Below are 14,808 nucleotides of genomic sequence, written 5' to 3' on the forward strand. Positions count from 1 at the left end.
CATAATATGCTGCTAGAGTTCCATCCTAAAATAACCTCAGAAACCCAAAAAACTAAGCCCAAACCTAAACATGTTTGTTAGAAATATTTCACAGCCATACAAGAATCTCGTCCTGTTTCACAACGGGGATTTCTAACCCAAAGCTAAGATTGCAACTACTCTTTCAGCATCTCCTAGCAAAGTCAGTAAAACCACATCTTTGTGTTTTCTAGATCTATAACTGAACCTGGACTACCTGTACTCTGTTCTTTTTCACATAACTTTTAATCATTTAAAAAAAAATCCAGAGCAGTGGTGAATTATTCATCCTCAACCATGTAGATACCCTGTTCCACTTCCAAAAGTAGGATATTTACACTTAATTTTCTACATTTTGAGATAGAGGACTGCTTCTTTCAGTCATTCTGGTAAGTCAGGGACTAGATCAGACAAACCAATGCTGTGCCCCCCTACTGAATATTTCTACCATGTCCAGGACACCCACTGCACTCAGGACAGCAGAGGTAATTCCTGACGTAATAACACAGTTAACAGGCGGATAATTTAGAAAGTTTATATCCAAGTCAGCCCCCAAATGTTCCCCCTGTAACTATGCCAGTTTAAGGTATTATCTTTCCTAACATATTTTTATGTACATTACTGCACATTAAATAGTCAAAATACCAAAGCTGCCATTCAACTGCCCATACCTCAACAAACTTTTGGTTTTTTAAATGCATGTCCACCAAAAATGTATTTCTTCAGCTTGCCATTAGCTACACTCCATGAACTAGATGTGCACCGTTCTTCAGCAGATGCTGCACCCTGAACCCCTGAATGTTTTTTATTTCAATACCATTAAACATCACCAGTTTGTCTTGCTCTAAGCAATTCAAAAGGTTCAAGAACGTCACAACCCCAAGTAAAATTCCCTCTCATACCTCTGTGGTACAGATTAGTGAGGTTGGCCACTGCCTTCTGCAGTGGCAGCTGAGATAGCTTTCTCCTGTGCTGCATGATCCACAGTGATGTGTGCCTTGGATTTCCAAGCATGGATTTCACATGCAATAAATACATGACAAATGTATCGATGGGCAGCTCCTGGTATCAAGATCTGCTCTGTATGTATCCCAGGCCTCCACCAGCTGCAGGACTCTTTGTCCTTATCATATCAACAAACATCCTTATCATGATGGATCCATTGCATATCCTTGATGGGAAAACACCTTTTCCTTTGACTCTGTTCAGCAGCGCTGACTCACACTGGTTAGCCTGGAAATGCTGCTAAACGATCACATTCAATTGCCAGCACACTGGTGTCTCTTTCAAGAGATCCCGATGAGAGTCAGACAGCACGAAGAAACACTGTGAAAATGAGCTGCCTTATCCAAACTCTCGTTAGTTCATTCCTCATCCAAACAGGTAATTCCCAAGTGGGTGCCAGACCACTCATTCTCATCTATACACAGTCTCTTTTAAGGTTCTGCTGCAGGTCATTTCTGCTCCACAAATTCTAAATTAGCCAAGACTTTCAAACTTTCTTCCAGTTTGGGGTGTCCACGATGTCAAGCTGTTAATTGCTTTTGCAGGATGGAGCAGGTAAATGTTTTGTACAACAGCTTTCAAAATCCACTCAGCACTTTGCATTTTCTCAGCCAAAAGAAATTTTTACTTCCAATAGGATTTTATGATTCTTCTGGATCATTTCCAAGTTCTCCCAGGAAGCCACTACACATTGTTTAAGTTCCTCCTGGCTTGGTTTTAGAATCACGACAATTCTGGTTTCTGTAAAGCCTTTACCACCAAGCACAATCCCCCTCTACTGGAGAGCACCCCCTCACCTCTGACCACAGCACTGGGAGGGTTAAGCCACAGCTGAGTTGAAGGATTTTAAGCATTTCCCACTGAGAAATACTTCCTGTGAAGTCGACTGTGGTACCATTTCTTTATTTGCCCTAAACAACGCCCACTACTTTCCAACCACAGTGCAGAAGGAAATATTGAATCTCCATACTTGCCACAAGCTCCCACATGCAACACCTCCAAGGCTCCCTCCCAGCTACCCAAAAACCTTCTGCCTCTGCTGTGACACCACCCTGAAGGGCCAAAAGTGAAAGTGTCAAATTCAGCAGTTCCAGCACACACTGTTCTGCTGTCACAGTGCTACAGACAAAGTTGACTCTTCACCAACATAAAATCAATGCAAAAACAGTAACTTTTTCTTTTTTTTTTAGAACAGGTAGAATAGAACAGACACTGTGAAAAAAAGAAACATTTTTATTCAGTTGAAAAGAAGTCATTTACTCAATCACATTAACTATGCTAAAAATGACTTTTTTCTGACTACACCAGCAGTTAAATATTTTCAGCACCAATTCATGACACATTAGTGACATTTATCACAACAGGTCTATTTCTTAATGTAAAGGACATACTAACTTCAGTAGCTGCTACTGGGAAAGGAGTAAGCAGAAGGCTGCCCTTTCTTTCCAAATATTTATGAGTGAGAGTAGCAACTTCTAGAAATAAATAACTGCCAAATTATCTCCCAAATCTTTAAATCGATCTTTTAAAAATAGAGTTAAAATAGATATCTTAATATGAGCTATCATAGATTTTATTTTTATGTGCTGAATACTCCAAAATGTGAGTAGCTGAGCAAGCATCCAGTACATAACTTTTAAAATAGTTCTTCCCTCCCCACAATATCAACCCCATTTTTCTTATCCATGTCATGCCGGTTAGATCCCTATCTCTAGTGACTTCCCAGTAAACACCACGCTGTTTGATATCTCTAGGATATGCTACCATCCTATGAGTGAAAGAAGTCAGTGACCCGGTGAAATACCACCAACTCACACGAACAGAAAATTCATCCAGTCATTGGCTCATTAACTCTGAACATCAAACAGATTCTAAGCTTTAGTTTTTCAAAGCCTTTGTGGTCTTCCTCTTGCTGGGCCAGTTCAGAAGGTCATCACTGAAGGCAGAACCGATGAAGGCAAAGAAACCAAAAAGCAGCAGATAGTACTGTCTCTGTCCTTTTAAACAAATCAAGTTCGCACAAAACAAAAGGAGACAAGGTTAAAATGAAGTTTATTAGTTTTTTTGGTTTTTTTAAGCTTTTTTTATATAAAACTGTTTGTGAAACAGCTATTTTTATTCCCATGGCAGAGTGACCCCTGAAAGATGCACTAACCCCTTTCTTAAGGCCTTAACAAGAAAAAAATATGATTTTTTTTTGTTGTTCCTTAAACCCAAATGTTTTAAAATTACATAATTTACCAAAAAAAAAAAAAAAAGAAAAAAAGAAAAAAAAAGAACAACCCCAAAGAACCATATAGTGTAGGCTGTTACACTGACATTCCCTCTTCCTTTCTTAGGAAAAGCAAAATCATAAAATGAAAAAAAAAAACCAAGTGGATTTACTCCAATCAGTTTGAAGATACACTGACTCCACCAACATTCAGACTTCCTTCCGTTCCTCAATCTGGCAGGTAAACCAGGTCTTCCTCTCTCCTGCCTTCCAACTGAAGGCAGCTTCTTGGAATGATCTGGGGGTCACATTGTTGCCACACACGGCAGATACTCCCTTCCCCTGTGTGGTACAGTTGTTCCCACACCAACAAGGTGTACGGGACCTAGCAAGCAGCAGCCACCTCTTATCTCATGCGTCTCATGACCCAAGAGTCTGCAGATGTTGGTCAAGCTTACACTGTTAATAGTGTTTCTCAAAAATGGAAACCTCCCTACCCCTCAGACACAAGTACTGTCACCCCATCACCTGCAACCATCCAAGCCTTCCTCCCATACCTTACAAACAATTTCTCAGTATTTTATTTGCCTTTTAAAATTGAATTTCATCAGATATTGTGAGAAAGAAAGCAAGAGGAACAGAGACAAGTCCTATTTGGAGTACTCCCAGTTTTGCTCTTCTTTCCCACAAAATGTTAGGCTCCACATGCCTTGCTTTAATTTTGAATTTAATATTTACTTTAGCTATAGGTTTCTTTTTTAATTTATATGGGGTTTTTAAAATTTTAATCAAAAGCATCAAAAGGGATATAGCGCACCTTTCATTTAAAACAAAGTCTTTCAAGACTAAAAAATAGATCTTTATATATATATATATATTTATCCCTCCCTCTTTAATTCCCCCCACCTGTTTCCTTTTTCCCCCTCCCCTCCCCACTGTCACTATGGAGATTGTGTCCATGGAAACAGCTGGTTCAGACTCCTTGGTCAGATTCTGTGATGTCATCAGTCTTGAGTGTGATGTAAGAATTTATGAAGGAAGTGCTGGCATTGGCAGGCACGTCGAGAGGGGGCATGGCTGCACAGTGGGAGAGATTCCATTCAGTCACGAATGTCCACCGCTTTTTATCTCAACAGCCTAACCTGAAAAACAAAGTCAAAATAATATTGGAATGGTTCCTTCCCTCCGTCTGCAAACAGGTCCCTCAGGCTTTGGACAAACCCACTCAGCAGCCTACCCCAGCAGCAACACCAAGAGCTCTTTAGTTTTGTGGACTGAAAATGAATATACACAACACTTGAGTAGTTCATAAAAGCTAATCCATGTGATAAAAAGTCTTAGTTCAACAACCAGCAAAAAAAAAAATTAAATAAGCCCAGTTCTGGAGGAGGTCTGGGATGACAGGATGATCCATATCACAATGGCACTCTTACAGAACTTCTACCTTCAGCAGCCAGGCAGGATCTCACTCACCTCAAGTCCACTCCTCACATCGACCACGAGAATGGGAAACAGAGGGGCCAAGCACATCCCAACATGGTGACAGCTCCTGGGATGCTGTGAGGGACTGCACCCAAATGTTTTCCTACAGGTCACACTACTACCATCCAACAGTGGTTTCCAGTGAATATGCAGCAGATAGTCAAACTTACTGTATCTTTGATACTTGCAGTATCAAAATTACTGCAGTCCAGCCACAGGATCAACATTTGGGAAATGGCCAGATTTCACCAGCTAAAGGTAAAGCTGTGGTTTAACTAATTGGAGGGCAATTTCTTTCTACTGCTTTTTTGATCTAATTGTCATATTATGGTGGTAGAGACAGTTCATGGAAGGTCTAAGCTTGTGATGTCTTCCAAGACAAATGTGGACATGTCCAAGTACTTGGCACATGTTCCCCCTGTCCAGAAATTCTCTGAAGTGAGAAAATGAACTTCAGGAGTCTGCTAAGTTGATGGAGGCTCAGTTTAAAAGAGAAACTACAAAGTTAAAATTTAATTTCTCTAGGTTATGGTTCTCATTCTTAATCTGCACAGAGAGAAAGCAAAGCTTGAAATAATGTATTCCTTTCTTCCCTTCTCCCATAACACAAGTGAGCCCAGCAGCAATTTATTTATTTAGTAAGGTTACTTTCTTTGATATGACTTAGATAAATCCCTTCCTACCAGCTAGTGAGCTTGGGAAAAGGAAAAAAACTTGCAACATAAGTGATACATATGGAAAGCAGTTAACGGAATGAGAGGTGTGCCTGGGAGCAAAGTAACACCCATGTTCGTTCATAGCTGGCAATTAAACTCCAGGAACACTAAGTGTGATACAGAAGTCAACGCTGCTGTGATCATCAGCACACCAACTAGATTACATCCCAGCAAGCCCAACTCTTGGCTGCAAATCTCCCCCATCCAGGGGTGCCAGGCTGAGAGTAAGTAAAGAGTCAGGCGAGTACGCACAAAAACCAGACGGGCAACGCCGTGGAGCTCCAGCTGAAGAGGAAAGGGGGAGGTTCCTAGAGAGTTCAGGCAGCTGCCCTTTGTGGTTTCATTACTGTGCAACTGAGAGCCCTCGCTGAAGGAGTGTCAAGGCCGTGTTGCTGTCTCTGGCTCTTGTACAACTGCAGCTTGCCCATGCCTGGAACTGGTCCAGAGCATTAGGCACTGGCTCAGGGAAGAAACAAGCTCAACACACTGAGAGAGAGTCCTGCCTCGTTCCTGGACAAGATCCAGAGCACCAGACTCGCTCTCACAGTCACTCTCCAAATCTGGACTTGATCCAAATGTTCTGGAGGCAACTGGCTCAGGGAGAGAGAAGCAACAAAGACAGAATACACTGACTTGCCTGGATGTTATCCAACATGCAGGATTTTTCTTAAATTGCTAGGCCTAGGAGTGAACCAGGACTAGAACAGCCCAATAATCTCACAATTGAGTATCCATTGTATCTTACACTAAGATCTTCTGTATCTTCTGCCCAGCAGAAGGGCAGTTCCAGTACTACCTGGACTGCTACAGAATTCCCCTAAAGTCCTTTAATTACCACAGTAATACAACAAAAAATATTAATTTTTTGTTATACTTGGATCTTTTAGATTTGCATGGTTTTTGTTTTGGAGTGCAAAATCAGGCTGGAGAACTTAATTTTTAAGACATTCTGAACATCAAAAGGGGGTGGCTAAATAGGACTTTCTGTTAAGAACTACTTGAGGCAAAAGTGGATTTGGAAAGAAATGATACCTTAGAGAGATGTCTAGAGCATACAGTGAATACAGAGCAGAGATTCCACAGCCTTCAACGTCTTAAGTCAATACATTCCTATGATATATAAAAAAAGAGCTAGCACTGGAAAATAATGCAGAGAACAAAGTTGTGTAAAGGTCTCTGGGACACAGTAATGTTCACCAGTACCTTAAAGGAATGGCCCAAAAATCACCAGACTTCCCTAGCATTAAACAGCCGTAAGAGGCACCTTGGCTGTGGGACTCGCATCCTGCTTTAGAAGCGTTCTGAATTACATTGCCTGTTACACTTTAAGGAAAAGAGAAAAGATTAAAGGAATCCCAGTGACCTTTACCATGGAAGGAGAAAGCTACTCAAACACTGAATACTGTTAAATACTGTTTGCATGGTAACTGTTAAAACAACACTCCAAAGCCAAGAACGAATGCTATTAAAAATGAAAAATCACAGAACACAGCAGAGCTAAACCAAGTCAGCAGTCAGTCTACAAAAAGTGTTTATATGGGACACTACCTGTCTTCTGCTACCGCACTAAAACCGCACAATTTTCCAATTAATCTCTCATCCTTCACACAAAACACCATTAGAAGCACTTCACAACTACTTTACTTGAAAAACAGGAAAGATTTTAATGTAGGGGAGGTGCCAGGGAAGCAAGGGAACAGCAGTGAGGGAAGGGGATTATCATCAGCAGCTCCAAGAACTGACATGAAAGAGCAACTTCACCTGCATGATTGGAAGTAAAAGACAGAGAAGCAACTAGCTTGAGTAAGAAATGCAACTGAGTAGTTGTCTTGGGGTGACTTTATGATGTATATCCCCATACCGCTGCCCTGTGCCCAGAAATTAATTTTGTGCCTTTCTATGCCTTTAAACTGAGCCTGAGAAGAGAAAAAAAACCCGACCAAAACTTTCAAAGCAGTTTTGCAGTTTGTTTTCATGTTTCAAGGACACACAGAGATACATATAAAACTCTCTCTGCGTTCTGCAGCAGCAAGAGGAGCGCGAGGAAGCACCCGGCTTGCTTTCTTTCCAGCCAGCTTTTGGCTTTCTTTTTCTCTGGAGAGAGATGGAGAGTTGAACTTTGTTTTCCTGGGACTCCGATTTTTTCCCTTCTTCTCTGCTGGACGGTTTCAACATCAGAATACATCGGGAGGAATTTCCACTGAGGCCTTGGCCCTGGAAGTGGGCCCACCACCCCGTCCCAGCTCCAAGGAGGGGAAGAGAAACACTACGGAAGGACTCTGAAATTTTCCCAGGTTTCTCTCAGCAGAGCAAGAGGTTTTATTATTTGGCATTATCATCCTTTTCCTGTGTATTTGTTAAATAAATAGTTTTTATCTCTTTCACTTTCCTTCGAGGAAAATTCTTTTTTCCTGAACCTGGTGGGGGAGGGCTGGTTGTAACCTGCCTTTTATCAGAGGATATATTTCCAAATTTGCCCAAACCAGCACAGTAGTGAAATGAAGGCAAGAGACCTTCTTGGGCTGCAGCTTCATGGGAAGGGTGCCAACAAGTATTAATTTGAAACCAACACTTATTTCATTTTAATCCACCCTGTTGCCTTTGAACTGCAATGCACTTGCAATTGAATAAGAAACAAATCCCAACCTCATTCCATTCCTTGCGTGCTAAGTCCCACCTCAGCACTACTCCATCCTTGTGCCAATGTATTTTCCCAGCCACATGCTGAACCAGGTTAGGAAAATGACCTGGCTCTGATGCTGACATGACAAAAAGCTGTTTCAGACAAACTGAATTCCCCACCAAGTTCACACATGGCTGTATGAATGCTGGGCCTACACAACAGAGGAGGCATGAAGGAAGTGCAGCAAGGAACTTGGGGCACATTACAAAGTTACGAAATTGTGACCACTTCTGGATACACTTCTACCTTCTATACCCCAAGTCTGTTTGCAAAATAGACGAAAAAGCTGGGCTAAAAGAAACACAGTGGGCTTCTGCTAAGACTAATTTACTTATCCAGGTATCTATCTACGTTTCCAGAAAACAGGGGAATCCTAGATTACAATAATCCTGAACTCACCAATATTATTAATTACTGCTTATATATAGAATTTGATGAATTTATTTATACAGAAGCTTACTATTAACTACCCTGAGACTCACAGAAAAAACACTTCAGATCATTATGGATGTGATACAAAAGGAGATTTCTGCCACTGGTTTAGCTGAGAGAATAATCAGGCAGTTGTAACAGCTAACAAGCTTTGCCTTTCACTGCTTAACAAAAAGAACTGCTGCAGAAATACAAAAAACTGAACAGGATGGTAGCAGAGAAAAAAAAAATACTACAAATTTTCTGATTGTACACAAAAGCACCTTGATTTCTCACAGAAATGGGGAAGGCACTAGATGTAAGGAGCCACAGAAGGCAGCAGGTGGAAACTGGAAATTCTCCCCAACTCACCTGTGCTTGCTTTTATATCCATTCCCAGGAGTACACTTCCCCCCTCACCCCCGCTCCGACTGCTCTGTGCTGAGGCTGCCTTTCACCATCTTGTTCTGCAAGGAGGGAAGAGAGCAAGGAAGGAGGGGCTGACGAACCAGCAAGCCAAACAGAGGAGGAAAAAGAAAATGAGGGAGAAACAGAAGACAGGGGTAGGGAAAGTGAACATACAGAGAGTGAGTGAGAGAGAGAGAGAGAGAGAGAAAAGTCAGTATTGGAACCAGAAATAGATTTTTCAGACAGAGTTTTCCCCAAGACAAAAGCAGGTAATTCCACAAAAGTAAAGAGTTTGAGATATGAAAGCCTGGTTAATTTTAAGAAACACAGAATTTAACACAAAAAGGTAGAACAAGCTGAGAAGTACCACTTCAGAATTGCCTGAACAGATGGCTTAAGACAAACTAAGATGGCTGAGCCACCAAAAGGTGAGGTATCCCATCCCCTTTATAGCTGCTCCACGGCTCAGCATCCTCACTGGGTGTGTTGCAACCTCACTTGCTGTGATGCAGACAGAGCCGGTTAGATCTGTGAGAGGAACCCTTCAAAAGATGATTAGTTTTCAGACAGCATTTTCCCTGTGATAAAAGCTGATATTTTGCATAAGTAGCACATTCAGGACATGGATGGTTGAAGCATCAATCCTGACAGAAGGAAATGGAAAAGCTCACTGGGGAGCACATGGAAAGGCAGGACCAGTCCCTCTGGACTTAGCTTGCTTATGCCTTAAGTGTCAAGCACAGTTAATGAGGCAAGAAGCACCTTTGCTCTCCAGGAGCCACTTACTGTGATGAAGTGTATTTACCGGTGTGAGGCACAGACTGCCAAAGGGTAAGAGGCCCTGTACTGGGGGACGTACTGCTGGAGATTTATAAAGGTAGCTCTTCCACCCATTAGCTGCAGAACAGCACAGTGAGCTATGAGACAGTTACTAATTTGCTAATAGTGCTAAGCTGGTGTTACCTAAAAGCATCGCTTTCAACCGACTAATTTAAAGTCTTTCTTCCTCTCAGCTGCTCATACTCATATCATGCAAAAAATTGATACAATTTTTTCTCCAATCATTCTAGAGCAATGGTTTTCAGCCTTCCTGTTCCTGCATTGTCACTGACTGGAATTCCCCTTTCCAGCCACTACAATGGAAGGAGCAGAGTGAGCCTATATTCTGCCCTGCAGAAGGATTTGGAACAAACTGGCAGTGATTAGTGAAACACATGGTGAGGCAGAGAAAGAAAGCAAAGAAAACTCTGCCTGGCTTCAAACAAATTATTTGTGTCTTTACTAAGCAAAAGTCAACAAACTTCAGTGTCAAAGAAACGCTGCTGGTGTTGAATTTCTGTTTTCGACATAACGAAGAAAGTGATCTGCAGTGGGATAGTTCTGAACAGGATTCAAAATTTTATTGCCCCATGAAGTACCTTTATGAACTTAATTGGTAGTTTTCCCCCTCCATCCCCCAAGACTACTTCAGAAATCCATGTGCTTCTCAGAATTTTCTCTGGAAGGCTGGATTCTTTGTCTGAATCTAAACCAGTTACTTCCTTTCATGGTTTGAGCACATCACTACAAGTGTTCACATACAGCAGCAGTGACCCAAGCCATCTACGTAACACTATGTTTCCCCAGAATGCAACAGGCAGTAAAAATAAAACAGCCTTTAAATACATAACTTTCTGTCATGGTTTAACCCCAGCTGACAACTAAGTACCAGGAAGAAAATAACCATCCCATCTGAAACCAAGACATGCCCCAATTATCTTTAGTCAAGTATCCAAAGTTGAGCAGAGGGTGGCACTTAGGCAGTTACATTCCACAGTAAGGGGAGCTCATCCTTCCCGTTTGTTTGGCAAGATCTGTAAGTTCTTGTAGCATTAATGCATTACTTTAAGCTTGCTGTACATTGTCAACATTATTCCACAGTTGTGCAGAACAATTTATTTTCTTTTTTATGATGAAAAGTAGGCTAATTCTTTGGATAAGAGCCTGAATGCGCACTGAATCTTCCAGCGCATTTAAAATACGTGTGTATAAATACATCATTTTGTGGTAGAACATCCAGAAGGGAACATGAGGCTAATTCCTGTATGTTTACAAAAGACAGATTAAGAATAATCTGTGAAGACAAAAGACCACCAGATGTCAGTCTAATGCTAGGCAGGGATCTGCAGACAAGAACTAGATGGAGACTAATCCCTGCTAGAAAGCAACACAATTCTTCCCTATTATAATTTCCTTTTCAGCACAAGCTATCCAAACTCTTGCACAATTCCTGTTGTATTCAACTGGCAACAAGAACTGTTGTTTTTCTGGATACTTTCTGAGCATTTAGAACTGGAAGACTGGTATCCACAACCTCTCAGGGATGTATCGTCCCTTGAGGGCTGGGAGGGGTATCCTATTACTTACGGCTACAAGAGAGTATGTATTGTCTACCTTGTCTCCTCTTTCCATACAGACAGCTCTTTGCACCACTGTGTAGGCTCCGGGGACAATTAATTAAGGATGCCCAGACCCTGGGCAGAAGCAGTGTAGGGGTCTTTTGATGAACCAAAGATGTACAGAAAAAACCCCACAGATCCACTGAAGGCTGAGTGGTTGGACTCAGTCCAGTCACTACTGGTAAACTAGAATGAGGTGTTTCCAAAAACCAGGAGAACTTTTCCATAAAGTCATTTTTCTTCTTCCTTGTATCCTCAGTAAATCCAAGGAGAAAACCCAACAGTTCAGTGCAACATTCAAACAGGACCAGGGAGCAACATACTGATTCTATCACAGAATTCAGGAAATGAAACTGAGCTTTCTGAAGAGTCATCAAGGATCTAAAGAAGCACTAAGCAGATGGGACAAAAATTTTATCTTCTTAAACTCAGTATTCTTCTTGAGTTGATGTTTGCCCCCAGAATATACCACAAGCATATATCACAGAATAATTCAACTAAAAGCATCTCTGACTACAGACATTATCCAGGTATAAAATTACTAACCCAAATTTAGAAACCAGAAGAGGGCAGCAAAAAAAACCCAACAGCTCTAATCCAGGAGAGGATTCTTACCTTGTGCTTGGGGCACCTCACTGAGAAATTCTCTTCGTTTAGTAAACAATCTAAAGGAAGAGAAGACAGCAATGTATTATTTTTTAAATGAAAACCAACTTGAATAACACATCATGTATTAATCTTGCCTCACCGGTATATATTTTTCATTCAAAGATCTCTTATAGGAATACTTTGTTATTAGCAGGTTCATCCCTTCCACCCCCAAAGTTTTAGCAAACAAAATTACTGAACACTCCAAGTGACAATGCTGCCTGGATTAAGAAGCAACCCCGGTTTTCCGGGGATGCTCTGTATGCAGTAAGAATCACAACAGCAAGTCTACAAATCCTGTATCCCAACCCCCTTCAGCAATTCCAGCCTTCCTTGCTTTAGCCCAAGGAAGACAGATACATTCATCCAATCTGAACAGACAATCCCTGCTTTTCACAGTACAAACACTGTCTTTCACCCTTACCCCAAGGCCCTGCCAGCATCAGGGGAAGAAAGGGTGTGTGTCTCTAGGTATGGGTATACACAGTTTATTTGCAATCCCAAATCCTAGAGATCAGTTTACACTGTGACACTATGTCTAATAATTAGGTCACTCATGCTGCTCTTAGATTTGCTTCCATGAATCTATGATCTAAAAGATGGTTTAGTTAATTATTTAAACCTATTATGTAAAGTGGGGCACCTATGTGGAACTGCTTATTTAGGAACAAATTAAGCAATACTGCCATTTGAAGAGCACTTATTTAGCAGCACTTCCGGAGTACGGATTGCTTCTCCTCGTATCCCCCCTCCCAGACTACGCCTCTAAGGGATGCAAGTCGGAAGCTCCTGGAACTTCAGCCACGGGAAAGAGCAGCACTCCCCTCAGAGCACTCAGCTGCCTCCCCTGGGCACCCTGAACTGCAGGGTCACCTCTCAGCCTGCCCAATGCCTGACATTGCTCTGTTCCAGTTGCCTCTTGCATAGGAGACTGACCCAAGACCATCACCTCATCAGCAGGACCAAGCACCCATCACCACCTCAGCACAACTGACCAACGCTGCGGGAGAATTCAGTGAGGTGCTTATGACCCTCTGCCTGCTCCAACATACCCCAAGAGCTTGCAAGTAGAGAAATGCAGTGGTAACTAAGATGTGCTAATTTAAAACGCTCTTAAGTATGTAGCATAACCAGTGCTACCTGCTGTTTCAATCTGCTGGAAGAGTTTAGCAGACAGCAGGAGACTGGAACTAAAGCTTGAGGGAAAAGCTTTCTAGATACCCAAGCTTTGGCAGAGCATCCCCCTGCTACGGAATGCTTATGTTTCAACATGAATGCCTCTGGCCTGAATCAAAGGGAAACAGCATGCAATAGGCTAAGTTACTTGAGAGATTTTTAGCAAAGGGGAGTAAAACCCTTAATCCTGCCACAGGTAATTTCAAATGCAGCATTAGCAAATCACAGGAAATAAATAAAATGTTTTCTCATTATAAGGGCAGGAATTGTACATTTAGACTACAGCATGAATTATCACTGCATAATATAGCAATCATCAAAAATATACAGAGCAATCATCAAAAACATACACAGTATGTTAGAACAGGATGGAGTTTTCTTCTTTCTTGGAAACCCAACATTGGTAATGAATGCAGTTCTTTAGCTAGTACATCAGAAAGGAAGATTGTACAAGGATCAGGAAGAAGTGCCAGAAACCTTGTACCCCATGCCTGATCCATGTATGGAGCTTGGTTTCTTACTACGGTCAGCATTTTTGTTGCAAATACTAACAGCAGATGCAATTAATAGCAATTTTTTTCATTTCTGTTGAAAGACTACTATGAAAAATGTCATCAGCACACCGTAGAAAATCAGCTGAATACCAATAAGGCAGAAATTGTTCATCATTACAAAGCTGGCCTGGATTTTTGTTAGCAGTTCCAAGTATTTTATATAACAGATTACGATTTGTCATGAAGTCAGCAGACACAGAGCTATGATCAGCTCATTGTGGCAGAAAGGGAAAAGAATTGAGACTTGTCCTTGTTTCTACAGATTTTTCTCCATAAAGTAGTCAGGGAAAACCTAAAACACTTTTAATAGAAGCAATTATTCTTCTGTAAGCTTCATACTTTTGTCTCACCCTCCGTGTTCTGCCTGTTACTCATCTTTAATGACACTCGTGAAGACACAGGATTTCTGCTCTCTGAAAATTCATTTTATTTTGCTGTTAATCTTTTCCTAATTTACAGTCAAAAATCTTCTGTAAGTGGAACGGCCTGCAATATATGTTGTAGGGACAAGTGTGCTGCAACCATCAGGATCTGACTCCAGGTGGGGAAGAACAAGCAGAGGGAGAGGATATAAAATTTCAGAAAACAAAGATCCTGTTTCCATGGAGACATCCCTAGGACTAAGTTATCTTGAGACATCAGAGGCTCTTCATAAATTTGGACAGACGAAAGCCAAATACAGACAAGGTTAACCACAGTCACTTCCATACAAAAATTATTTAAGTGGCACTACTGATTGCGATTTTTATGTAAATGGGTAAGAAATGGTCAGCTCTCTTGCACCCTATGTTGCCCAAGATTATTTTCTATGAAAGGAGATTGAAAGACAACTGAATTAGGCTATATAAAAGCATCCATATGTACAAACTGGCAACTTGTGAAGCCATGTGCCTTGCACAGCACTCAATTAGCAACAGCGGGGCAAAGCCTAGCTCCTCGCCAGGGTGGGATTGGACATCGCCCATCAGCGCAGAAGCCAGAGCCCAGGTCACACCCCAGGGCTGCCTTCAGTGCTGCAAGGAACTGAAGCTGTTTGACATATTCCAACCTCCAGCCC

General features: G+C 41.6%; 1 protein-coding gene across 7 annotated transcripts in view; it reads right to left on the reverse strand.

Moving 5' to 3' along the window:
• Positions 1–2,238: 2,238 nt before the first annotated feature.
• TCF20 (transcription factor 20) overlaps positions 2,239–14,808 on the reverse strand; it is a 130,104-nt gene continuing 117,534 nt past the window's right edge. For 5 of the 7 annotated variants that reach the window (XM_032105452.1, XM_032105448.1, XM_032105449.1 and 2 more), the window contains 3 exons: positions 11,989–12,038; positions 8,900–9,027; positions 2,239–4,377 (listed from right to left, as the gene is read on the reverse strand). In XM_032105452.1, the coding sequence (XP_031961343.1) occupies positions 8,944–9,027; positions 11,989–12,038 (134 nt within the window). In that variant the 3' untranslated portion in view covers positions 2,239–4,377; positions 8,900–8,943. The remainder of the gene's footprint in view (positions 4,378–8,899; positions 9,028–11,988; positions 12,039–14,808) is intronic. The other 2 variants (XM_032105446.1, XM_032105447.1) reach the window with 2 other exon arrangements.

Source organism: Corvus moneduloides, chromosome 4 (genome assembly GCF_009650955.1).
Source record: "Corvus moneduloides isolate bCorMon1 chromosome 4, bCorMon1.pri, whole genome shotgun sequence".
Taxonomy (NCBI): Eukaryota; Metazoa; Chordata; class Aves; order Passeriformes; family Corvidae; genus Corvus; species Corvus moneduloides.